We start from the raw sequence: 27,937 nt of genomic DNA on the forward strand, positions 1-27,937 counted from the left end.
TCTCTCTCAATAAAAATGTCTTCCTACATGAAATTAGCGGTTAAGCCGTTTTCCATACTTTAGTCATTGTTATTGTAGAATCCTTTAAGACTTAGATGTGAATTTAATCCTAACATCTAATATTTCTTAAGAATTGTCGCAACCAAAATACACGTTTTACCAAGTTTTCAAATTATCATGGAAGTAAAACCCAAAATGCAAAAGACCAAAAGTACGCTGTAAACCATTGCATATTTTTTGGCCTTCAGAACCTAACTCAGTAAATTCAGGTAAACTCCAATAGTCATCTTACCCTAAATGTCATAGTCACAGGTGCCCAAGAAGCTGACTTATAAGAAGTTGTATGATGGGGTCCTACTATGCTTATCTATGATACGGAGGGAACATTGATGATTAGTGATTTTATTTCATGACTTGATGTGAAGGAAAATGTCTCCAAAAATGAAACTTTGCAGCATGTGTGAAGCCTTTAGTAACCTCTCCTATGATACTACTTAGGCCAAAATGAGCACTTGCTTCTACTGATGTTGTACTTATAGTATACAAATAGCTTCTTGCCATGTTTTTTGTTGTGCTAAAAGTGAATCTGTCACCCACAGATGTGTCCACCCTTACCTTAGCGTGAATTTAGTTAAGTATTCTAATTCATCATGAAACAAATTCAATAAAATATTGCGAAATGCTAGAAAAACCATGGACAGGCTGCAACTCACATCACAACCACAGGGTGGGCATACATTGCAACATATAACAAGGACATCTCATAACAGACTATCGCGAAATCATGTTGTTTTTGAAAGCTGGTCATCTTGTGTCACACATCTCAGGTTATGTTGAGATATGAGGAAAGGTAATGAACGTCACATCTGTAAAATGCTACCCTAATTAAGGGCAGCATATTACAGATACAAACATGTTGCAAGGGTCGATTAAAGGATCGTTTATACTGAATACAGCCCCTTCTCCATTATACTATTATAGGTACAGGTCTGCGGCGCTGGTGGGCCAAATATTAGTGAAACATCCCCCAAGGAACAGCAAACTATGTATTAGCATTTATAGAGACTGTTGTGATTGAGCCTAAGACGGGCGGGGGAGGCAGGATCAATGCCGGACTATAGTGGACTCATAAGCTAGCTCTGCCAGTCCAGTTACAGACCAGCTTTAATTAGCAAAGTAACTGAAATAAAATAAAAATCTACTAACTATTTGTAAGCAGCATCAGTAAATTAAATTCTAAAATATCTTGTGACTTTACTGTTCACTGAAACAGTGTTGTATTAGTTAGTCTAGGGCTACATCGCGACTTTGGCCGCGACACAAGTTGTGCAGTCACAGATCACTGTGTCGCCCTGCCTGCACCTCAGGTAATAGAAGTCAATGTGATTTGCCGTGACCGCAACACAACAGCAAAAAAAAAAGATTGAGACATCCTTCTATGTGGACAGTTAAAAGAAAGTTCTCTTAACTCTAGTTGTCAGCCCCTCAGATGTTATTATTTAGACACTTTTTAATTTTAGAACTCATGCACCCACCTATGGGTGGCACAAGAGACACAACTTTCTTCCTTCCAAAGGTCAGCTATTTTGCATACTTTTTTTTATATACAACATATATTATTATACGTTACAAAAGAGCTTCCCAACCATTAACTTAGTCCCAGGTACCCTGTATGGGACTCTTCAGCTGGTTTTTAGCCCTAAGTACTATTGTCCCCAGTTTTCTTTGTATATGATTTTTTCTTTTCGGGTGCAGATAGCTGTAAAACCAACATAAACATTACAGGAATATCTTGTCATTCTAGACTGCTCCAGATGGGTGGAAGAATTCAGTGCGTCACAACCTGTCTCTAAACAAGTGTTTCGAGAAAGTGGAGAATAAATCTGGAAGTTCATCCCGAAAAGGATGTTTGTGGGCTTTGAACCCAGCCAAGATTGATAAGATGCAAGAAGAGCTGCAGAAATGGAAACGGAAAGATCCTGTAACAGTGAGGAAAAGCATGGCAAAGCCAGGTAAGGGCAATGAAAGCGGGCAACTAAAAGAGGCACCGGTAACCTAAATAATGACAAATACTAAGCAAAGGAATGAAAATCTTATAATAATTCAAATATTTTCTAATCTATCTGATCAGGGGTCTGGGAAAGAATAAGAAAATGTTTCTTTCTAATATCGTATGCCAATGCCAAACTCTGTCACTTGATGCCATATGTATCATAAACAGCCAGGTTCACATTTTGGATCGGTACTCTTTAGTGGGCATTTTTAATGTATTGGAATGTATGTGGTAAATTGCATTAGGAATTGTATTTGGAATTTGATCACTGTAAGGGTATGTACACACGACCTATTTTCAGACGTAATTCAGGCATTTTACGCCTCGAATTACGCCTAAAAAGACGGCTCCAATACGTCGGCAAACATCTGCCGATTGCTTGCAATGGGTCTTACGATGTTCTGTGCAGACGAGTTGTCATTTTACGCGTCGCTGTCAAAATACGGCGCGTAAACTTACGGCCGTGTCAAAGAAGTGCAGGACACTTCTTGGGACGTAATTGGAGCCGTTTTTCATTGACTCCAATGAAAACCAGCTCCAATTACGTCCGTAAAAGACGCCGCGAAAAACGAGTGCACTTGTAAAAACATCTGAAATTCAAGAGCTGTTTTCAGACGTATTTGGCGTTGTCGTCTGAACATACCCTTAGGGAAAAATCGGAAGTAGAACACCTCCAAACTTCTGCCCATTGATTTCAATGGGAAAACGGCGTTCTGTTCCGACGGAGCGTTTTTTAACACGTAAAAAAAACGGACTCAAAAAATAAGTGCAAGAGACTTCTTGGAACGTTTTTGGAGCCGTTTCCCATAGACTCTATTGAAAAAAGCTCCAAAAACGGCCGTAAAAAACGCTGTGAAAAATGGCGCGAAAATTGCGAGTGGCACAAAAAACTTCTGAAAATCAGGAGCTGTTTTCTCTTGAAAACAGCTCCGTATTTTGAGACGTTTTTGACTCTGCGTGTGAACACACCCTAAGGCTATGTTCACACGGAGTATTTTGGGGGAGGAATATCTGCCTCAAAGCTCCAAACGGAATTTTGAGGCAGATATTCCTCCCCCAAAATACTCCGTGTGAATAGCAATGATCGCGCCGTTTTTCGCCCGCGGCCATTGAGCGCCGCGGGCAGAAAACACGCTTTCTCCTGCCTCCCATTGAAGTCAATGGGAGGTCGGAGGCGGAAGCGCCCGAAGATAGGGCATGTCGCTTCTTTTTCCCGCGAGGCAGTTTTACTGCTCGCGGGAAAAAGACGCCGACGCCTCCCATTGAAATCAATGGGAGGCGTTCTCGGGGAGTTTCTGCCGAGTTTTGCGACGCGGTTTCCGCGTCAATAAACTCGGCAAAAGACCCCGTGTGAACATAGCCTATGTATCTGAATGTTCAACAACAGGTGTGTGCTTGTTTATGCCTAGATCTACAATCTACATATATTACTCATAAAATGCCTGTGGGTCTGATCCAAATGAATACTTTTACATATCTTGAGTTTCGGAGGATAAAGAGTAATAAAAACATAAAATATATTTAGATGTGCATGAATAAGTTTAAAAATATTTGTAGGACTAGTAAAGGGCTGTGGCTATAGGAAACGAGGGTTACATTTAGTGCTGCTCCTAACATGCCTATTCCCCATTTACCTCTCCTCCATGGAAGAGAAAGTATGTAACAAAAAATAATAATAAATAATAATGATAAAATAAATAATAAAAATATAAAATTAACTGCCGCCACATTAGCAAACACCCCGCTATATAAAGGACATTTACCTCCACTAAAAAGCCGAACAAACTGGTTGTCCATGAGGCGAAACTCTTGTGCTTGCAACATGCAAATTACAAGCGGGTCTTCTCACAAAGTCCTGTAGCCCATAGGTTCTCAACCAGTGGTACGTGTAACCCAGGCAGTACACACCATGTCTATAGGGGTATTCGCGCTGTCCTCATGCTTTGCTTTGAATAGGAGCAGCCAAGTGTATGATCATAGCATTGGGGACACTTCGATGTAACTTATTTAAGTAGGGGGCAGTTGTTTAGAAACATTGACAAATACTACTGTGAGTGTCAACCACCCTGTGCCGGAACCAAACTACTTCCAATAAGGCTTCACGGTATTATAGACTCAAGGAATCAAAGTTTGTCTGAAGTTAATAGTATGCCATTCTGCTACCTAAGAGCCATACCGGGCTATGCTCTGCAGAAGCCATTATTTGATATAAAGACTCATTCATTAACATTGAGCCACAATTCTCTGGCTGCAAAGTAATGATGATATTGGGTCAGGTCTGGGAAACCAAAGATATCTAATGTTCTGTGTGCATGGAATGGTTAATATTTCACCAAAGTTGCCAGCCTAGATCATACAGCTTTTTTATATTTAACTATATGTTTCTTTCCATTTCTTTATCAGAGGATCTTGACAAGCTGATTGGAGAGAGAACAGAGAAACTGAGATCCTCACTCCTGGCATGTAGCACTGCCGGTATCATGAACACATCGTCCACCATGCACATGTCGATCCAGAGTGAACAGAACATTTCCCCTGCCATGCCGGCAACACTACAGCCAATGCATGATATTTCTGAATCCTTGCATGCCAAGAAGCCACCACCAAGTTATACTTCACTCCCTCATGGATACCCACAGATCTCCCCAGCAATGATACAATCTCATCCAATACCACAGAATCATTTTTCTTCACAAGAGAACCAAAGGGAACTGACTAGCCAACCCATTAATCCCCAGGACTCTCCAATACCGGCCCATACTCCTCCTCTTCACAACATGAAGATGTTAACGGAGCATTCCTCTACCAGAACCATGCAGGACCAACTGATAGAAGGCGAGCTGAGCAATGACATTGATGCCCTCAATCCCTCTCTCACAGACTTTGAACTTCAAGGTATGCTATAAAAATAGTCTACTTAGTGACTAACAGTTTATGAGAGGACCATTCCTATTGTACATCAGTTTTCCTACATCATCTACATACTATGGGACAATTGTTGACAATTATGGGGGGAATTTATCAACCTTTCTATGCTAGTTTTCTGGCATAAAAAGGGGCCCAAAAAACACGCAATTTCAATTGAAAATTTTTGTCCCACCCTCCCCATTTTTGTGGAAAAAGGCGTGGCTTCTTAAAAGGGGGCAGGGCCACCGTGGCCAAACAAATTTATTAGAATTTACGCCAGACAACTTCATAAATTATAGTGCTAATCTATGCTGTGCGCCATTGGTAAGCGGAGGGCTGAACTTCTCCTCAGTTGACACTCTTTTCTGACTTTAGGGTGGCAGCATTTTGGCAGTTGATCGCTGCACTTTCCTAATTCCAATAGTAGCGAATATGAAAATGGGTTATGTCTTATTAAGACAACCTATTTAATGTTGCTGTATGGATGAGAAGGTTATCTGACGGCTTTGTACTGAGGTATTCTCGCCTTAGACGTCAGAAGTTTTTTTAAATTTCAGTTACCCTTTAAAGAGGCACATTTTGTTGATTACTACCTACTAGAAATTACAAACTTTTGAATACAAACAAATAAAATACAATTGAATTTTTTTTAAATTGAAATTTCATTCGTTTTTTGTGTGAATAACACATTTTTGTATGTTAATTGACAGGAAACCTATGGGAGGAACTTAAGGATGACAGTCTGGCACTGGATCCCATAAATCTCATATCTTCCTCTCCAACTCCACCTCCACCCCATTACTTCCTGCAGAACGGGATCTGCGGCGGCAACGTAATCAGTTCACCTAGCAATAACTCCCATTTGGGATTGGGTGACATCCATCTCACCACTGTTTATTCCTCATACATGGAGATGGATACTGTGGTGCCGTCTTACATCAATGGCTCTGGATCTAAGCATATCGCAATTGTTTAAAATAACTGTCTCCATAGACTATACTGAATATTGGAAAATTGACCACAAATATTTATATATTGCATTTGCATAATGTAATATGGATTGATATAAGAAATATTAATTCAGTCTTCTATTATAGAAAAGATGGACAGTATGCGTTTTCAGGTATTGTTCTTCAGCAATGTCCTACTCAAAGCATTTAAGATATATTAAATTGCACAAGTAACACACAAGGGCTTAGTAAATAGGCCAAATCAAGAAATAAATTAGCTAAAAATAACAAATTCAAATAGATAATAGACCACACTTTCTGTTATTCTGAATAACTTAATTTAACTTTAAATCTTACATTCTTAGTATTTGATATACTATTATTTTTTTTTTATCATGACGCAACTTTTTCTTAATGGAAAGTGGCTATTTACAGATATTGGAATGCATCAATGGCAGATATGCATTGGGTACATTATTAACAACTTCCATCCTCCATATAGAACAATGTAAAAAAAACACTGGAAATGCTAGCGCCAGAAAAGAATAGCACAGAATGCCAGTGTGCACCCTGCCTTAAGTGTCATGCACATGGAGGAGACAATAAGAGGGGCACAAAGTGCCTGCCTCTATACCATGTCTGAATGGCATCATATTACAGAGATATCTGTGCCTAAAAGGAATTCTCCTAGGGGAGAACTCCTCCATAAAACAGCATCCGATGGCACAAAAAAAAAACATATTTTTAATAAGTTTAGTTAAATGCAGTTTGGCTATTTACAATATTTGAGAATAAGCAGGTCTAGTTCATAACACCATGAGGGAAAATTTTCTAGATCACATATTTTGCCTTGCCATAACATATTACTTATATCACTCATTATAAAGACCTGAGAAATTCTCCATGTACAAAAAGGAAGAATTTTGTATGACAAACATCTTTATCCTTCTCCCACCTTTCCAAGTTTCACTCAAAGTCCTCATATGTTTTACCCCTATTGGCTTTACATAGATTTTACAAGAATTGTAACAAGACTATTTTTAATATTTGTGGGTGTTATATGTGTGTAGTATAACTAGGTGAAATTATATGGCTATGGAGCAAGCTAAGGCTGGCTTCACCCTCCAGTATTAGGCTGGGTTCACACGTGGCGGAATTTCACTTAAATTCCGCTGCGGACACTCCGCAGCGTTAATCCGCAGCGGAGCCGTTTCTGCATTGACTTCCACTTCTATTTAGAAGTGTTCGTTTAGACGATGCGTAACATTCCGCTGCGGAGCATAGGCTGCGGAGCGGAATTTGGTGTCCGCAGCATGCTCTGTCTGTTGCGGAGCAGTGGCGGACTCATGGCGGAATTTCTCCATTGACTTCAATGGAGATTCTAAGTTCCGCAATGAAGTCCGCAGCTGTCATGCACATGTTATGTGTGCTGCGGATGCGTCTTGCTTTTTTGCCATGACATTTCTTCATTCTGGCTGGACCTATGTATTTCTAGGTCTACAGCCAGACTGAGGAAGTCAATGGGGCTCCCGTAATGACGGGAGCGTTGCTAGGAGACGTCTGTAAATAGTCACTGTCCAGGGTGCTGAAAGAGTTAAGCGATCGGCAGTAACTGTTTCTGCACCCGGGACAGTGACTACCGATCACAATATACAGCAACCTGTAAAAAAATATAAGTTCATACTTACCGAGAACTCCCTGCTTCTGTCTCCAGTCCGGCCTCCCAGGATGACGTTTCAGTCTAAGTGACGGCTGCAGCCAATCACAGGCCAAGCACAGGCTGCAGCGGTCACATGGACTGGCGCGTCATCCAGGGAGGTCGGGCTGGATGCCGAAAGAGGGACGCGTCACCAAGACAACGGCGGGTAAGTATGAAATTCGTTTACTTTCACTAGGGAAAGTGCTGTCCCTTCTCTCTATCCTGCACTGATAGAGAGAAGGGAAGCACTTTTCCCGCAGTCCGCAGCAGCTAGTCCGCATCAATTTACTGCACATTTTGTGCAGATCCGCAGCAGAATCTGCAACGCAGATTCTGTGCGGCATTGATGCGGACAGTTGCGGAGGAAATCCGCCACGTGTGGTCATGCCCTTACATCCACAACACCCGGACTCTCCATAGTTCTACTGAACCGAACATAGATCACCATACGGTTCTACGGTAATTTTAGTTCAGTAGAACCACGGAGTATTACAGCCGTATTACAATGCAGCCATATCACAGCAATGTACTGTAGAACCGTGTGCATGAAGTCTGTATGGCACTACGTGGTGTCCCTACAACTCCTTACCTACAGAGTTGATATATGGTGTCTCTATAATATGGCATCCGATGGAACATGGCACAATTTTTTTTCCGTTCGTATCTATAACCTTTATTTGCCTCTATATGAAATTGGAAATAGAGGTACAGTATGTGCTGTTTTTGACCTGCGGTGCAATTCTGCTACGGAAAGTGTGCAGAATTGCTACGTTTTTCATAGGAGATGTCTCCAACTCCTAACATTGGGAAAAACACAGCAATTTACGCACTATTTTCTCCTGCAAAGACCGCAGTAAATGGTGTGTTTTTGCCGCAGCGGAAAGCCTTTGACTTTCAACGGAATTGCTGCAGAAATTTTCTGCAGCAATTCCGTTGTGTGTGGACATCCCAATAGAAGCAGAGATAATGCAAAGGTGAAGCCAATTTAAGGAAGATAAATCTGATCTTCAACTAACCAAGAAACGTCTCTGCTCCTCCCTTTGCGTTTTCTGTTTTTTATCCAGCGAACTTATCCAGACACAAATAAAGTCGCACCAGGGTGCTAGACTACAAACGGGCGCCCTCCAATCATCCCGTATCAAGACACACACAAGAAAAATAAAAATTAACTTGCTTTTAGTTACTCAGCTCCAGAATTTAGTGTTTTTATTTTAATCTCCACCAGAATGTATTGGGTGTTTCCTAACTAAGCCAAGTTTAGATGGCTACTGGATATATGGAAACCTACCCTGGTATTTTGAAAAGATATGGAAAACAGGAGTAAAGACTTTATTACAAAGACTCATTCCACTCTAAAGAAAATGGCGCAAAAGCAGACGATTGACGTCACGCAAGAGACGGACATGGAAATTTCAGAGTCCTAATATAAGCAAAGAACTTTCCAGGAACTCAGAAGCATTTCAGTTCTGTGCAGAAATCCATGTTTATCTCCGAGTTTGTCTAGGAATATATGTGAATATATATGCAGTTCATAAAGCAGGTGGCGCTTCCCTTTCAGCTGTGCACTCCTTGCTTATTGGTGGAATTCCTTGTTGCACTTTTATTTCATGAATATTACGTCATTATTTCACTTGACGTTGTCCTTCCTTTGAGCTATAGTTATATAGAAGGATAATGTCTCATTATTTGTATTGTTCTATATGTTTTTGTGCAGTATTAAAGAACACAGATGGATATCACATGATGAGTAAGAGGACATAATACTAGCAGCAGGCTTCATATCAGAGGGAATTATTAAAAAGTTGGCTTTTTAACCATTATTTCCTAATTAAGATTTACATAATCATATTTATGTACAAATCTAGCCAAGATTAACATGTCCCAGTTCTGTCTCATTTACAGATCGCATTTGCATAACATTTTGTTTCTGAAATAAATTCATCTGTCTGCAATGGATATTACTGTCGTAATGGATTTTTGTGTTTCACATTACTTAGGGAATCAGTATTGCTCCATGGATGGTCCACCAGACCCAGTTGTCAAATACTTTGAATAGCTTAACGGGAAAATAAAAAAAGAACAAAGCGCACATAGTGCATGAACCAGTAAAAAAACAATAGATGGGGAGAACGGTGGTCAAATATGCTGACCTGGTGTGGTTATGCTAGGAGCACAACATCCAATAGAGCATACTCCAGTAGTCCACTGAAGCGAAATAGTTTGGATAGGGTTGACGCCCAAGTTCCGATCCGAGAGCAGTGGCAGGTTCGATATATATACTGGAGGTCAGGAAATAGCAGCGGAATATTCAATGGCGCAGCCGTGAGGTATTTACTCCGTTTCCGTGCAGGTACGGTGTTAAACGATGAAATGCGAAATCAGATAAGGTTCAAAGGTATTTTATTTGCACAGGTAAAACTACGCGTTTCAAGGCCGAACCGGCCTCTTCATCAGGTTAGGTACAAATGATGTGTACGTTCCAGGTAAATACAGTGAAGGAAATAAGTATTTGATCCATTGCTGATTTTGTAAGTTTGCCCACTGTCAAAGACAGTCTAGAATTTTTAGGATAGGTTAATTTTACCAGTGAGAGATAGATTATATTTTTTTTCAAAAACAGAAATCACATTGTCAAAATTATATATATTTATTTGCATTGTGCACAGAGAAATAAGTATTTGATCCCTTTGGCAAACATGACTTAATACTTGGTGGCAAAACCCTTGTTGGCAAGCACAGCAGTCAGACATTTTTTGTAGTTGATGATGAGGTTTGCACACATGTTAGATGGAATTTTGGCCCACTCCTCTTTGCAGATCATCTGTAAATCATTAAGATTTCGAGGCTGTTGCTTGGCAACTCGGATCTTCAGCTCCCTCCATAAGTTTTCGATGGGATTAAGGTCTGGAGACTGGCTAGGCCACTCCATGACCTTAATGTGCTTCTTTTTGAGCCACTCCTTTGTTGACTTGGCTGTATGTTTCGGGTCATTGTCGTGCTGAAAGACCCAGCCAGTAGCCATTTTTAATGTCCTGGTGGAGGGAAGGAGGTTGTCACTCAGGATTTGACGGTACATGGCTCCATCCATTCTCCCATTGATGCGGTGAAGTAGTCCTGTGCCCTTAGCAGAGAAACACCCCCAAAACATAATGTTTCCACCTCCATGCTTGACAGTGGGGATGGTGTTCTTTGGGTCATAGGCAGAATTTCTCTTCCTCTAAACACGGCGAGTTGAGTTAATGCCAAAGAGCTCAATTTTAGTCTCATCTGACCACAGCACCTTCTCCCAATCACTCTCAGAATCATCCAGATGTTCATTTGCAAACTTCAGACGGGCCTGTACATGTGCCTTCTTGAGCAGGAGGACCTTGCGGGCACTGCAGGATTTTAATCCATTACGGCGTAATGTGTTACCAATGGTTTTCTTGGTGACTGTGGTCCCAGCTGCCTTGAGATCATTAACAAGTTCCCCCCGTGTAGTTTTCGGCTGAGCTCTCACCTTCCTCAGGATCAAGGATACCCCACGAGGTGAGATTTTGCATGGAGCCCCAGATCGATGTCGATTGACAGTCATTTTGTATGTCTTCCATTTTCTTACTATTGCACCAACAGTTGTCTCCTTCTCACCCAGCGTCTTACTTATGGTTTTGTAGCCCATTCCAGCCTTGTGCAGGTCTATGATCTTGTTCCTGACATCCTTAGAAAGCTCTTTGGTCTTGCCCATGTTGTAGAGGTTAGAGTCAGACTGATTAATTGAGTCTGTGGACAGGAGTCTTTTATACAGGTGACCATGTAAGAGCTGTCTTTAATGCAGGCACCAAGTTGATTTGGAGCGTGTAACTGGTCTGGCGGAGGCTGAACTCTTAATGGTTGGTAGGGGATCAAATACTTATTTCTCTGTGCACAATGCAAATAAATATATATAATTTTGACAATGTGATTTTCTGTTTTTTTTTTTTTTATATAATCTATCTCTCACTGGTAAAATTAACCTAGCCTAAAAATTCTAGACTGTTCATGTCTTTGACAGTGGGCAAACTTACAAAATCAGCAAGGGATCAAATACTTATTTCCTTCACTGTACTTTTTTATATCCAAAGCTTAGGTCGGCAGTAACAAAGACTACCGGGTCAAGGTTACAGGTCACATTCATTATAGCATGCGGTCAATGTCAAACAAGAAACACAGTTGATTCCTCATGTAGGGAATATAAAAATATAAGTATCACAAGTTAAAATAGTAATAATATGGATATGAATATACTTTATAATTAAATGCTATAATTTATTTTAAAAAAATGTATGCGTGTATATATATGACAGAAACTTGAGAACAGGGAGTCATAACGCCCCATATCATAGAAAAAGGTATACATTCTATTACATACAATATCATAAACACAAAATATATAAAACAAAGCGAGGTTCTAAAATTTGAGTTTATATGTGGATCAATCAAAAGACCCTAGTACAACCAAGGGCATGGTATTATTGTTACACACTGCAAAACTATGTGTAGCAGACAGTAAACATAGACCACTAAATAAACTATTTCCAGTTAACTAAATGCCAAGAGGATCTAGTGTCTATATATGTCATTTAAAATTGTATATTTGCAGTTATATCACGGCATTTTAAAATATTTACATTTCTATAAATGCACGTAGAACAAGCATCGGGTCACTATGTTCGCAGGGATTAGATGGATATTGTGGACATATATGACGTTTTTTATGGATTGAAAGAGACGGACAATATTGTGTAAATGTATAGTCGTCATGGTGATGTGACGCTAATGCTACGGAAGCCTGAGAGGCTCAAATCTGAACAGTGTGAGAAGTATCGGCATGAGTGACAATGAATGCTGTATTTTGATCATTGAAAAAAAAGAAGGAACAAACCAAAGAGAGGGGAGTATTTCATTTTATAGAGAGCTCTAAAGGTAAGTATGGCATTAGATGTAAAGTGCAAAAATAGTTTATTTACTCGTTTCATGAAAACACAGGGCCATTTATACTTTGAATAGGATGCTTAGTTCATGCTTGTTGAAATGTCTTAACGCCCTTTTACACGGACCAATAATCAGGCAAACGAGCATTCATATGAACGCTCGTTCCCGATTGTTGCCCTGTTTACAGGCCAACGATCAGCCGATGAGCGAGCCGATAGTCGTTTATGCGGCCAATAAAATGGTCGCTAGTCTGCAGCACGTCTCCCTGTGGGATTTGCTGCAGACAAACTGGAAATGTATGGGGACAAACGATCGCAGAAACAATTGTTCATCCCCATACATTACCGATTATACGTTTTTGTGAAAGGAGCAACTGAGCGCCAACATATTGGGACGTGTAAAAGGACCCTTCCACAGCATCTGGAATCTACTACCTATAAACCATTGCTCAAGGCCCTATTACACCATCCCATTTTGGCCGATGCAGCGAGCGCCGATCAATGAGACAGCTCAATCGGCGCCCTGTTGCTCCTGTCACATGGAGCTATAAATGGGGACAAGCGGTCGTTACTCCGATTACTTGTCCTCATACATTATTATCATGTCGGCAGCGCATCTCCCTATTTACACAGGGAGATGTGCTGCCGACAACGATAATATTTAACTTTTTTAAAACAATACGATCAGTAGATGAACGAGCGTTTGCTCGTTCATCTGCTGATCGCCGCACTGTTTACACAGGGCAATGCTTGTCTGCTCGATAATCGCCCAGTGTAAAACCCTCTATACACTAGTGTTTGCCAAAATATAGCGGTGGGAAAGAATTATAGAATACTTTACCTGCCCCCACACCAAGCGTCTTTTAAATAGTAAAGGCAGTAGGGGGACTCTGAGTTAAAACATTGTTCAGGGGTTCCCCATGGTAATGAGATTGGGAACCTAATTGGTTTAGGCAATTACACACTGTTTTCTGTGTATATATGTTTTTGTGCTGTTTCCTTCTTGCATTTTTAAGCATCTTCCTGTATTCCTATTGGATAAGAGAAGTAAAGGTGCATCATAGAACACATCAGTTTATAAAATCATTCCCTTTGGGGGTATTATATTGTTTCCCTATGTTTTTCTGTTCCAAGATACCAAAAGAACACATCGAGATTCACTTTGTCACATTAGAAAGCATTTTAAAACTGATGCATTTTGGAATTAATTTCAGTCCCATAGTAATAACTCTGATCCCTTTTGGTGATTTTTTTTATTTAACAGAAAATACACTGTAGAACAGAAGCTTGATTGCACATAGCCTAAAAAGCCCCAACCACTCTGGTAGAGTGGGCCGCACCCCGAACCCTGAAATTCTTGTGAATAGCCTTCTGAATCCATTGAGCGATAGTGGCCTTAGAGGCCGCCAACTACTTCCTGGGAACCTCCAGGAGCATAAACAAGGAATCCGAAAGGAAGGAAGGAAGCAAGGTGCGGACAACATCCAATTTGTGTAAAAAAAGACAACCTAGGTAAAAAAGGAGAGCACAGTACAAAGCACTACCCTATCCTGATGAGGAATCAAGACTACTGAGCAGCATGACGAAGTCGGCAGGTCGGAGAACCTCCGGATAAAAGTCACTGCACCGGATCAGTAATTACAGATGAAAACTACTGTCGTGTGCATGGGGCCAAAAATAGATTAAAAAAAAGATGAATGTTTAGGAAGAAAAAAAATGAGTAAAAAAAAATACACACAAATGCACATTTTTTTTCCAATAAACAAACTTTGTTAAAGTGTAGCTAAACGTTTGACACATTTCTGACGTCATAGTGGCATGTCAGAAGTTTGCACGCGCACCCGCTTCGTGTCTGTTCGGCTTTTTCCGGAAATAAATGTATCGTTGTACGGACTCAATAGAAAGTCTATGAGCCTGTACTCCGGCCTGTACATCGGCTTTCCGGAAAAAGCCGAACAGACACGAAGCGGCTGCGCGCTCACACGAGCGCTCCAGCTGCTTCGTTCTAGCGATTGGTGGGGGTCTCAGTGCTCGGACCCCCACCAATCAAAACTTCTGACATGTCACTATGACATGTCAGAAGTTTGTCAAACGTTTAGCTACACTTTAAATATAAGTCTCAAAACATAAAATATTATACACACCGTAACAACCGGCACAATAATTTTATCGCAACATTTAAAAGCTGCAGCGCTCGGTGCAAAAAAAAAACAAACAACAGCCTCATACAACTACATCGCACAAAAAAAAAAATATGACGACCAGGATGCAAAGAGGAAAAATAGAAAAAACTTTTTGGTCCTCAGGGCTAAAATTGGCCCGGTACTTAAGAGATTAACTTCTGCAATGTGTAAATAACAAAATAGTCATGACATAAAATGAAACAAAAGCAGTGATGTCCACAGCTCTAAATCTGGAGGTATGTGAACTTTGTACGATTCTCAGTATAAATGGAGCATACACACAGGACATGTTTTTTAGTTCTTTGGAGAAAAAAAAAATCAAAATGCTGTAGTAATTTTAGATGAACACTAGATGGCAATCTTGATATGGTTAATGTCAAACATGTTGCTTTACTTATACATACTATGAGCAGGGTTGGCCAAAACGAAAAGAGTAACAGGTATTTCAGCAAACATTTGACATCTCATAGTGACATGTCAGAAGTTTTGACTGGTGGGGGTCTGGGTGAGATTGGCTGCGAACCTAGTATGTCTAAAGATGGGCTCACATAGAAAATCTATAAGCGCGCCTTTAGCTTGACTTTCTATGTGAGCCCGACTTCAGGCATACTAGGATTGCCGATCGCAGCCGAAGAAGCAAAGTGCTTGGTTGAGCGCTTCAGCCCCTTAGTTTTAGCGGTGCGAATCTCAGTAACTGGACCCCCAAGGATCAAAACTTCTGATATGTCACTATGACATGTAAAAAGTTTGCTGAAACAATAGTTAGGCCCCATGCACACTCCATGCAGTATTTACGGGAATATGCAGTTCAGTTCTGGGCTCCAGTTCATAGAAAGGATGCCCTGGAGTTGGAAAAAATACAAAGAAGAGCAACAAAGCTAATAAGGGAGAATCGAAGTTATGAAGAAAGATTAAAAGAATTAAACTTATTTAGCCTTGATAAGAGACGACTAAGGGGGGATATGATTAACTTATATAAATATATTAATGGCACATACAAAAAATATGGTGAAATCCTGTTCCATGAAAAACCCCCTCAAAAAACAAGGGGGCACTCCCTCCGTCTGGAGAAAAAAAGGTTCAACCTGCAGAGGCGACAAGGCTTCTTTACAGTGAGAACTGTGAATCTATGGAATAGTCACCGCAGGAGCTGGTCACAGCAGGGACAGTAGATGGCTTTAAAAAGGCTTAGATAATTTCCTAGAACAAAAAAATATTAGCTCCTATGTGTAGAAATTTTTCCTTCCCTTTTCCCGTCCCTTGGTTGAACTTGATGGACATGTGTCTTTTTTCAACCGTACAAACTACGTAACTACGTGTCCGGCCTGTAGAAATCATCCGTAAAAAAAATAGGGCCCACAAATGCCGGCGACTGTCTGCGGCCGGCCGTGCCCGTAACTTGATGGACATGTGTCTTTTTTCAACCGTACAAACTACGTAACTACGTGTCCGGCCTGTAGAAATCATCCGTTAAAAAAATAGGACGCGTCCTATTTCTTTGATTTTACGGACCGTGCTCCCATACTTATAATAAAAGCAGGGCCCACAAATGCCGGTGACTGTCTGCGGCCGGCCGTGCCCGTAATCACAGACCGTGATTATGGGAATGGTCGTGTGCATGGGGCCTTAGTCTTTAAAGAGCATCTTACAGTTAGGACAGGGAGCTAAAGGGGTGCGGAGGTAGCAGTCACACCTGGACCCTGCTACCTCAGGGGGCCCAAAGGCTACTCTGACACTTAAGAAGACACCAGTATTTTAAATGATTCAAGGTAGTGGTGGGCCAGAATCTTAAGTTACCATTCTTTGAACCGCCCTGACAATTGCAAGTCCATGGGAACAATGCGGGAAGAAGGGGGCGGCGTTTGATTTTGCACTCTGTAAACAAATTTACCTTAGACCAAGTCCCTTAGAGCACCATTTGTTGAGGGTTTAGTCTGACTTTGCTGCGAACTAGTCCTCTACAATTTCAGAAGGCTCCAACAGATATGAATCCCAATTCATGGGACGTTTAAGCCCCTCCCCATCTGTCTACGAACACCCACAATTTATCCCAGAAATACCTGCGTCCTGGAAAATTTGCATAAGACCAGCCCCGTTAGGTACGTTCCGCTGGACCATCCACTATCTACATGGGAACTGTGGTGCTATATGGGCACCATCTACATGGGCACTATGTAGGCACTGGCACTTTATATTTGGGCACTGGCACTTTATATGTGGGCACTGGCACAATCTATGTGGGCACTATCTACAGGGGGCATTGTGGCACTATGGGGCATTATACTGTATGGGGGAATTTGTGCTGGCTTTGTACTGTATGGGTGCATCTACGGGGGCATTATACTGTATGGGGCATTATACTGTATGGGGCATTATACTGTACGGGGGCAGCTAATTGGCATTACACTGTGTGGGGGGAAGCTATTTGGCAAGAAAGAAATAATTAGGTCCACTCACCCCAATGAAGTCCGGCGGCCACGTCCTGTATTGATCAGTTCTAGCAAAGATCTACGTGGTAGGTAGGTAGGTAGGTAGGTAGGTAGGTAGGTAGGTAGGTAGGTAGGTATCCATAAGAATAGAGATGGGACAGGCACACAATGCAGTTACAATTAAATTCTGCTTTATTGGTAACAAATTTAAAACCCAATAAATTAAAATCCAGGGTGAAGAAGCCTACTTGACCCGGGATTTTAGTTTCTTGGGTTTTAAATTTGTTACCAATAAAGCAGAATTTAATTTTAACTGCATCGTGTGCCTGTCCCATCTCTGTTCTTATTGGGTATTATACTGTGGGGGAGGCACTATGGGGCATTATACTGTGAGGGGGTTCTATAGGAGCATGATACTGTGTGGGCTGAACCGTCTATGTATGGGCGGGGATTGGGCAAGGTTAGAGGTGTGCTTTAAAAGGAAAAAAAATTGTCGCTTCGGTTGTGATACTTGAAAGTTGGGAGGTATGCCTCCAGTACAAATAATGTACAGAATCAAATGCTTGTGTAATGGGCAGGGAAGGTGGGAGCCAGGCTTTACACAAGGTGGCCAACCCGGGCAGCACAGGGTTAATGAGGGACATGTCCTGATGCAATACTGTATCCTTTTGAAAAAATGAAAAGCAATGCAGATGGCGAGTGGGAAGCAGCGACATCTTGTGGACGCTCTGGGTGTTACAGCAATGCTACATTTTTGTGACTTTATAACTTCATTGGATACATTATATACACATACAGTACATTTCTGAAACAAATTATACAGGCTGACTTTTACTAGTGAACCTGCTCTAATTTTATAAATACACTTAACCCTTTACAGGTAGAGGTGTCATGTACCATGGCAATGCCCAGCCACTTTTTTGGCTTAAAAGAGGCCCCTGACCGCTGTATCTGTTTTTAACTGTCCTGTCGGTGCCACGGCTCTCAGGTGAAGCCTGCAAAGGTGGGATGCGGATGCCAACAGGCCAGTTGCAATGGCAGTGATGCAAGTCACATAACCGAGATGAAGGTATGATGATAGCATCAGTCATGTGACAACCATGCATCACGCTGAATGTTAAAGACTAGCAGTGGGCATGACTTGGCGTTATCATTGATGACATTAGTGTCGCAGTCATATGAACGCCCATGTGTTACGCTGACTAGTCCCTAGCAGTCGGCGTGAGGACCGGAGGAGGAGGATTGGAGAAGCAAATTGATAGTGGAAGTAAAAGAAAGAGTCAGAAGGAGAAACTGGAGAAAAGAAAACGTTAAATGTGGACAGTTATAATTGAAACAACCTACAATTCATATGAATTACACATTAGTCATTGTGTCTGTGTATTGCGGTGATTTGCGACCAGTCATTACTGGACCATTCTACAATTTACATGTATAAAATAACCCAAACTCTTTATTTTATGACCACGCTGACAAATATGATGCGAACTGGAGATCTCCACCTCTGCTGCTAGCTCTATGTATCCCAAAATGCTACCATTAAAAACTACAGCTTGCCTCATAAAAAACAAGCCCTCCACACAGCATAGACAGGAAAAAAAAAGTTATGGCTCTTGAAAGGGGGGAGCAAAAAAATGAAAATTGGCTGCAAGGGGTAAAAGGGCCTAACAGATCTCCTGACTTGGCTATTTTAGTAAAGACCTGTATCCCCCATAAAATAACAATGCTGGAGGGTCTTCTCTTAGAACATTGAATTGTACTATTACTCTGTTATTCCTCCTACAAATTATGAATAAATCTAAAACTGGTTGCTACCATTCCGCTTTGCCCTACACAGTCTGACTGTCAGAATATGTAGGGACACATCCCCTACAGATAACAACCCAAAACATACATAACTGGGTGTTAGAGCATCAATATGGCTCAGGGAACGCAGATTTTATGCTGGGCAGGATTATAGGGCGGTCCTATACAAGTCGCATGTGCTACAGAGCATCATTTTTTTGAGCCTGGAACAGGTTCCAACAGGGTGGAAATATTAGTTGAAGCCTACAATATGCATCCTATTGACCATTTCCCACAGAAGAGCCTATGGAGCCGGTCATATAGAACATCACGCTTGCACACCGATAAAGTTGGGTTGTGTACTTTACATAGACAGGTCCAGGTAAGTTCTTCTGACTGATTTACACCATGTCTTCATCTAGGAGAAAGCCGGGGAGCAGGTTAAGCCTGTAAACAGCTTTGAATAGGACCATTATGAGGTGCCACACAAGTGTTGAACCACAAGCACTGCTGGACAATCTTGTACTAAGGTTGCCAGTCTGCTGTACTACATGTGTTGCCCCATCAATAGAGGTAAAGCACGTGGTGTGCCAGGCGGACTACAAGCGTCATCTGGGTTGTAAAGGACAATAGTTTACCAGCCATTACCAAAGCAACGTAGAGTTTACACCAACAGACTGGATAATTTCATAATGTTATGACTTATTTTCTGTACATTACCACTTGAGGTTTCACCTGCTGTTCCACGCTCAACCGTTTCTATCTGCTCTGCTATTGTTATACTCATCTATTTAATGCAAATCAGTAAAAACAAACGAGGGAGGAGGGAGATGCAGCTGCAGCTTCTCACTATGTTTCAATGAACCAGCTTGAGGGAGAAATCTGATTGGCTTACAGAGTACACAGCTCTTATATCAAACCAGAAAAAGACTGTCAACTTAGCAATCAAGGGGAGAGCAAATATACATTTGTAGAAATTATGCAGAGGGAAGAAAAGTCCCATTATATGCAGGTCCCACACATTTCTGGCTGTACTACATAAAATACACATCTATGTTGCAAACAGCAAGAGAATAACGAACAAGGAGATGTCACTTGCTGCATCTATCCTCCTCAATTATTTTTTACTGCCAATTAATAAGTAATCCAGAGCTGCACACCCATCTTCCCCACCCAGCAGCCTGGACCAGAACTGCTAGTAGGGGGGAGGGCTATTAATATGTGGTGCGACAAGCAGTTACCTATGTGAGTAACTACACTGGACAAGAGCGAAGAGATAATATTTGTAATGTCTATGGCCACGGCCAGTCGTTCTGACTTACCCCTCGACGGCCGTGGCCATGTGTGTTCTCTGCTGCGTCGTCCCCCAGTGACGCGCCACTTCCTGGTGTCGAGACGGTCTCCCGGAGGGCGCCCGCGCGTGTACGGTCTTAAAGGGCCAGTGCGCGCATAATTGCAGGAAGTCTGCAATCAAGCCCAGAATGCTACTGGACTATATAAGGGGCTCTGTCCTCTTGTTCTTTGCCTGAGCGTTGTTCGTTACCCAAAGTTTCTCTTGCTAATGGTCTCCTAGTGTCTTCCAGTTTCCAAGTGTTCCCTGTTCCTGTATCCTGTTTCCCGTGCTATCAGACCTAGTACCGTGCTGAGCTGTGGTCGTGTTGTGTTGCATTCCACGCCTGTTCCGCTACTCTACGCCTGACATCTACCTGCCTTGCTACTGTCCGAGTTGCCACAGGTACCCTTTCCGGACTATAGACTCTGTACTATATCTGTTTGGTCAGCTGCCGTCCCGCTACGCGGTATGGCAGAGTGGGTCCACACCCCGCATCGTGACAATATTGCATCCCACAGGGTGAGTGTCAACCATTGCTAGAAGCACAGCCGAGAATTTATTAGGGTTCATTCAGGCGTTAAGGTTAAAACCACATCGCAAAAACGCATCCAAAACTGCAAGCGTTTTTACCGCAATATGGTGCATTTTTACAGCATTCAAAATCGAAAAATGAACCAAAATTACGATAAAACTGCATTTTCAGATGCGTTTTTAACATTGCAACGTCTGAATAAACCCTTAGGGAGTCCAAATTACTAATGAATAACTGCAATTGGAAACACTGGTTTTGCCTAAAACGAAAACTTTAGCATCCGAAATATGGACGTAGGATTCAGACTCCCCGCGATGCGAGTAAACCAAACCTAGAACATTATAAAGGTATGCATGGTCTTTGGACGAAAAAGGGGGCACTAACAGAACAACCTGTGCTGTGCAAGGTCTGGCCAAAGAGCCACATTCTTAAATAGAAGGATGCAATCTTTTTTTTTTTCCCTTTGAGTGATACACCAAGAGCAATAACATAACTATCACCTAAAATGTATTCCTCAATTTAATGTGATTTTTGCAGCTCTCTCATCCCTCTTCCTCTCTTATTTTTATAATTTGAGAAGCATCATTTATTTAAACATTACAAAGAAAAGAAACCTAAAAAAAAACAAAACACACAAGAACACATTTTTAATGTAAGTTTTACTCAAAATGAAGTTTTCACACTCCATCTAATAAAAATATACATACGAAAAAAAAACATATGCTAATATGACAGTACACAATGGAAACACAGAACTTGTGGACATACAGTTGAGAATTTTGCAGAATAGTGGGAAACAAGTTTGTGTAGAATAAAGATGTAATACAATCTATGGAATACAGGGAAGTAATACTCTGCATTATAGAGAACAAGGAAACAAAGCTGGAAACCATGACCTGAATGGCAAATCTCTGTATAGGTAAAGACTATAAGCCCAGATTCACCAAATTTGCCTATGAACAGTATGGGGCTTAAAAATTAATTCCCAGAAAATAACATTGATGGCCTATGCTTGTAACATGCCATCAATGTGCGATCTGTGGGGGTCCCTTTAGCAGACAGGATAGGCCATCTTTGTTATTTTCTGGAAAATCCCCTTAAAGAGTCTGTCACAACATCATAAGTGGCCTATCTTCTAAATAATATGATCGGCGCTGTAATGTAGATTACAGCAGTGTTTTTTTATTTTGAAAAACGATAATTTTTGATGGTGTTATGACCTATTTTAGATTTATGCTAATGAGTTTCGAAATGGACAACTGGGCGTGTTTTACTATATGACCAAGAGGGCATTGTGGAGAGCAGTGTATGACGCTGACCAATCAGCGTCATACACTTCTCTCCATTCATTTACACAGCACATAGTGATCTAGCTAGATCACTATGTGCAGTCACTTACTCACATATTAACGTTACTGAAGTGTCCTGACCGTAAATAGACATCACTACCAGCCAGGACGTGATGTCTATTCAGAATCCTGACACTTCGGTAACGTTTGTGTGAGATTTACAGCACAGCAAGCGTAATCTCGTTTTAAATTACAGTTTACAGGGTAATCTCGCGAGATTACGCTTGCTGTGTTGTAAATCTCACACAAACGTTACCGAAGTGTCAGGATTCTGCATAGACATCATGTCCTGGCTGGTAGTGATGTCTATTTACAGTCAGGACACTTAAGTAACGTTAATATGTGAGTAAGTGACTGCACATAGTGATCTAGCTAGATCTCGATGTGCTGTGTAAATGAATGGAGAGAAGCGTATGACGCCGATTGGTCAGCGTCATACACTTCTCTCCACAACGCCCACTTGGTCAAAAAGTAAAACACGCCCAGTTGTCCATTTCGAAAGTCATTATCATAAAGCTAATATAAGTCATAACTCCGGCAAAAATGATCGTTTTTCTAAATAAAAAAACACTGCTGTGATCTACGTCACAGCGCCGATCATATTATGTAGGAGATAGGCCACTTATAATGTGGTGACAGAGCTTCTTTAAGCCAACAGTTAAAGTCAAAAGCAAATAGCTACTGCTTCAGCTACATGAGACCCAGCAGGACAATTGCATCTGGCCATGTATGTGCAGAGATTTGTGGGTTTTTTTAAGCTTACAAATGAGCTGGCAGCCTATGAACAAAAATAATACTCCTATACAAACTACTTATCTATATGAAAAATATATTTCCCTAGCAATCTGTCAGACCAATTAAATTGAAAACCGTTTTTGATATTCCAAGATTTACCTCATACAGACACAAATCTCTAGTTCATAAAATAACTAACTAAAACATTAAAAAAGAAAAATCATCAATTTGCCATATATTGCCCCTATTTGATAAAAATTGTATTGCGAGAAAAATAGGATCTGAGATCACTATAGTCATAAGTGAAAGTTTAAAGTGCCAATCGCCCACCCAATCTTACATTAGCCGTTAGATCTTACCTCGGGCAGTACAGTTGCTGATGCAATAGTATGAGGCCTCCTATGGTGTCTATGGTTGCCTTAACAACTATACCTCCCCGGGTGCCACCTGTATCTCTCTACACCTGTTGTAAGATCAGGTGGGAGATCACAAGTAGACATAGAATATAAGTGAAGGTCAACATAATACAAACATGAAAACATTTGAAAGAAAACATTAAAAACACTGATATTCTTTAGGAGCAGTGTTGCTGTAACATATTGCAGTGTAATACCCGTAGATGCATCACGCATGGTGGAGGACATACACAGTGTTTCTTCAGTGACATGATGCATATGATCATATAGAAAACCCACTCATCATTCCCCAATAAAGCATATGCAGCAAGCTTGGACAACATCAGACTCATGTTCCTGTACCCAGCACCGCCAGGGGCTGACAAGACATGCACAGACTTATATCTGCAGAGCAGCTTACCTGAAGTCTATTGCATATCCATTTTCTGGGTAGTTAAAATCAATCTACATAGGCTGTGGAGATGCTGGCTGTAGAGAGATTACTGAGGAAGTCAACAAAAATGTCTGCCCCATTGTCACTACTTGACCTCACATATCTTCAGTTTTGAGAACCTACATACTAGTCCTTCTCAATTAATTAGAATATCAACAAAAAGTAAAATTTATTTCAGTAATTCAACTCAAAAAGTAAACCTCATATATTCTATAGATTCATTACACACAGAGTGATCTATTTCCAGCATTTTTTTTCTTTTAATGTTGATGATTATGGTAACAGTTAATGAAAACCCCAAATGTAGTGTCTCAGATAATTAGAATATTATATAAGCCCAATTTCAAAAATGATTTTTAATACCGAAATGTTGGCCTACTGAAAAGTGTGTACAGTATATGCCCTCAATACTTGGTCGCGGCTCCTTTTGCATGAATGACTGCATCAATGCGGCGTGGCATGGAGGCGATCAGCCTGTGGCACGGCTGAGGTGTTATGGACGCCCAGGTTGCTTTGATAGCGCCCTTCAGCTCGTCTGCATTGTTGGGTCTGATGTCTCATCTTCCTCTTGACAATACCCTATAGATTCTCTATGGGGTTTAGGTCAGGCGAGTTTGCTGGCCAATCAAGCGCAGTGATACTGTGGTTATTAAACCAGGTATTGGTACTTTTGCCAGTGTGGGCAGGTGCCAAGTCCTGCTGGAAAATGAAATCAGCATCTCCATAAAGCTTGTCAGCAGAGGGAATCATGAAGTGCTCTAAACTTTCCTGGTAGACGCTGCGCTGACTCTGGACTTGATATAACACAGTGGACCAACACCAGCAGATGACATGGCCCCCAAACCATCACTGACTGTGGAAACTTCACACTGGACCGCAAGCCACTTGGATTGATGCCTTTCCACTCTTCCTCCAGACTCTGGGAGCTTGATCTCCAAATGAAAGGAAAAATTTACTTTCATCAGAGAACAGGACTTTGCACCACTGAGCAGCAGTGTTGGTCCACTGTGTTATATCAAGTCCAGAGTCAGCGCAGCGTCTACCAGGAAAGCTTAGAGCACTTCATGCTTCCCTCTGCTGACAAGCTTTATGGAGATGCGGATTTAATTTTCCAGCAGGACTTGGCATTGGCTCGAATTGCTGAAGAGGTTGTGGTGCATTACACAAAGCATCATGGGGTCTCCATATTGGAAACTAGTGGCAGTTGAAATGGAAAGACTGGCCCCAATGTTAACTTCTGACATGACATGACAAGTCAGAAGAAAACTTAACATGTAAACCCCTAAAACGGTTTGTTAAAAACATTTTTTTTTTTAGGGAAATGAATGTTAAGCCAATAAAACAATACTAGTAAACACGAATGTTATATCTCATTATCCAAAAAGTAAACTGGCACGTTGTCCCAAGAAGCATTTATTTGGTCTCTCAGTTCTCCCACCTTCACTACTAGCGCACGAGAAACAATAGGTTTAAACAAAAAGGTAGGGCTCAGGTGGACTTCTATCTGGCTAGGAGGCAGCTTGCTGCAGAATAAACCTTCCTAGAGGTCTGCAATGGAGACCAGGCAATCTAAGCCATGTTCCCTCAGTCAGTTCCCAGCGGATGAGAAAGATGATCAGAAGCAAATGGAACCAGTTTTTATGGTAAATCTGTAAAGAAAAATAAGATACTGAACGGTTTAAGTTGCTTACAGACTTTTTTTTAATTCATTTTAGTTTAGTGTCTGAGAAGTGAAAGATTGGAGAAAACGCACAGGTCACTTATTGAGGCTTAAAACGTGCCTCCACTTAGAATCTAATGCCTGACCTGACATTGGGTGTGCCGAGACGCTCCTGCACGCTGGGTGGTAGTTACTGTGGCAACCGTACGACCGCTGGAAAGTATAGTACATTGGTCAGAGTCTAATTACTAGGACCATTACACGCCCAGCGCCTAGGAGTGTCTTTCCATACTCGATGTCAGGTCAGGAGATCACAAGTGGATGACACTTTAAAAATATTGCAATGAATGGATTCCACCATAACGGCTACAGTTATAAAGCAGATAGCATGTATGTTAATGTACATATTATAAAGAAAGCTAAAGAACATCTGTTTGTAGGACATAACATTAACTGGACTGTAGTTAACCGTTGCATTTCTACCTGAATGGAACCCAAGACCAGATGTAGATTGAATCGATCACTATAGTTTTAGGAATATACACCCTAATTCGGTTTATTAGAAAAAGTTCTTAGAAAACAAGAGTTAACAGAGATACTTATAACAGACAACTTATTCCACAGTCTGACAGATTGTTTTAGAGATCATCACATATGCGAGTATTTATTGTTCAGTAACAGGCAAAGAGCCCACCATGGTATTCAGACGCTGATCAAATGTAACAAACCAAAGAAAAAAGGCGGCTAAAAATTAAAAAAAATTACGTTTTAGGAATCAAAAACAAAGCAATGGACAATACGATCGACAGGTTTGGAATGTTTCCCAAATTTCTAACAGATTTACACGGTCAAAGAACATTGTCAGATGGAATCACACCTGAGAAACAAGATTACTGAAAGTCTTATTATGCTAATGAGTCACATCAAATCGTGTGACATTGTCCACCTTTTATTCCGTGACACTGTACCACACAGTGATACATAACATTCTATTGAGAAATCGGGTTACTTCCGTAACAGGCACCCTGAGGCCCCCCCAAGTTTACATCAATTCAACCGATGAAACACACATACAATATATAGACAGTCAAGTATTAGACAGGTCGACGTACTTCAGGTTCAGCAATATACTGGAAATCTCATACAATTCAATATACTGTGTTATGTACATTGTATTATACAGGCATATTCATTACACATACAATGTATGTAAATTACCTTCATAAATAATTGCAAAAAAACAATGAACCAGACATGTCCTCTGGCTAAAAGGATAGTCATGAGTGTCAATCAATTTGAAAAGGAATCGGTGACATCATTGAGAAACGGGACACATGATGCCTCACGCCTCTTATGTCACCGATTCCTGGTGAACGCAGTATACGTAATGGAACATAATACAGGTAACGTGTAAACGACATTGTCTGGTTCTTGTAATCGAGACTATCAGGTCGTGTGCCAACACATGTATCATTACTTAATCCACTTGCAGTTATTTTTCTCAGTCTCAAAAAATATATTCTGCCGGCTGTGCTGGCTGGTTTAATAGGTTTTATGTATTTTTCACTTTATTAGTATTTCAACTATTTGGACATTTCCATTTTTCTTGTGTTTATATTTTACAGTGGTGCATTAAAGCAAGAAAATCGGTGTCATGCCTAGCTGTCATTTTAGAAAAATTGCTAGAGGAAAACCTGCAATATTTAATTGTACATTTACGTTGAAGGAACACGAACAAGTGCAAGCCTACAAGGAAGAACAGATTCACTCTTTGGCTTGGATTTCCTTAACAACGGTCTGGTCCAAGCTGACACATCAACATCATTACTTCTTGTGTATTTCGTTATTAATTAATACATAGAGGAAAACTATGTGTCCAATGGAAACGGTCGGTCCCAAGACCACATGGCCCAAGTGAGATGACAAAGATCAGTCCTACGACAACCTTGGAATGGTGTTTAATAATAGTCCTTGTTCCGGGAGAATACCAGTTACGTCGACCATGACACGGATGTTTATTAAACTACTCACATCATTGAGTCGTTCTGGTAACAGCCAATCACCACATTCTTGTTGACCGCATTCAATTCACTGCGAAGGCGTCCATACCGAAAGTGGAGAGTTATGAAAGTTCTTGCACTATTTTAACGTGCTGAAAGGCTTGGGGAGTGAAAGGACAGATATAGGCTCAGTCGTATAACTTCTACTGGCAAACAATCTTGTTGTTTGGATTGGTTTCCTACATGAAATTGTGTACAATCCCTTACATAACTTCTAAAGGGGAAGGGGACTGTTTTCAATGCGTCGATTTTTGGAGCTTTTTTTACAGCAGGATCAAGGGCCTCCACTATATGAATAATCTGCCTTGTTGTGCATCACTAACTGGTTGTCCACAAAGTAGAAACTGTCTGATTGTGTCTCATAGGGATGGATGATCATTTCCCGAACTGCAAAATAGATACAAGAATAAGCGTTAGATAAAAAGAGAAAGGAGTTCCATGCCACATACCCCCAATAACAGACC

The 27,937-nt window shown here is 41.0% G+C and overlaps 2 protein-coding genes across 4 annotated transcripts in view; one reads left to right on the forward strand and one right to left on the reverse strand.

Moving 5' to 3' along the window:
- Nucleotides 1-5,936, forward strand: part of FOXN1 (forkhead box N1) — a 73,858-nt gene extending 67,922 nt beyond the window's left edge. Inside the window, exons 7-9 of the mRNA XM_075850851.1 lie at nucleotides 1,805-2,012; nucleotides 4,457-4,948; nucleotides 5,671-5,936. Of these exons, the coding sequence (XP_075706966.1) occupies nucleotides 1,805-2,012; nucleotides 4,457-4,948; nucleotides 5,671-5,936 (966 nt within the window). The remainder of the gene's footprint in view (nucleotides 1-1,804; nucleotides 2,013-4,456; nucleotides 4,949-5,670) is intronic.
- Nucleotides 5,937-24,850: 18,914 nt separating this feature from the next.
- The window catches only part of UNC119 (unc-119 lipid binding chaperone), a 51,413-nt gene continuing 48,326 nt past the window's right edge, over nucleotides 24,851-27,937 (reverse strand). For all 3 annotated transcript variants that reach the window (XM_075854263.1, XM_075854264.1, XM_075854265.1), the window contains one exon: nucleotides 24,851-27,860. In XM_075854263.1, the coding sequence (XP_075710378.1) occupies nucleotides 27,748-27,860 (113 nt within the window). In that variant the 3' untranslated portion in view covers nucleotides 24,851-27,747. The remainder of the gene's footprint in view (nucleotides 27,861-27,937) is intronic.

Source organism: Rhinoderma darwinii, chromosome 2 (assembly GCF_050947455.1).
Source record: "Rhinoderma darwinii isolate aRhiDar2 chromosome 2, aRhiDar2.hap1, whole genome shotgun sequence".
Taxonomy (NCBI): Eukaryota; Metazoa; Chordata; class Amphibia; order Anura; family Rhinodermatidae; genus Rhinoderma; species Rhinoderma darwinii.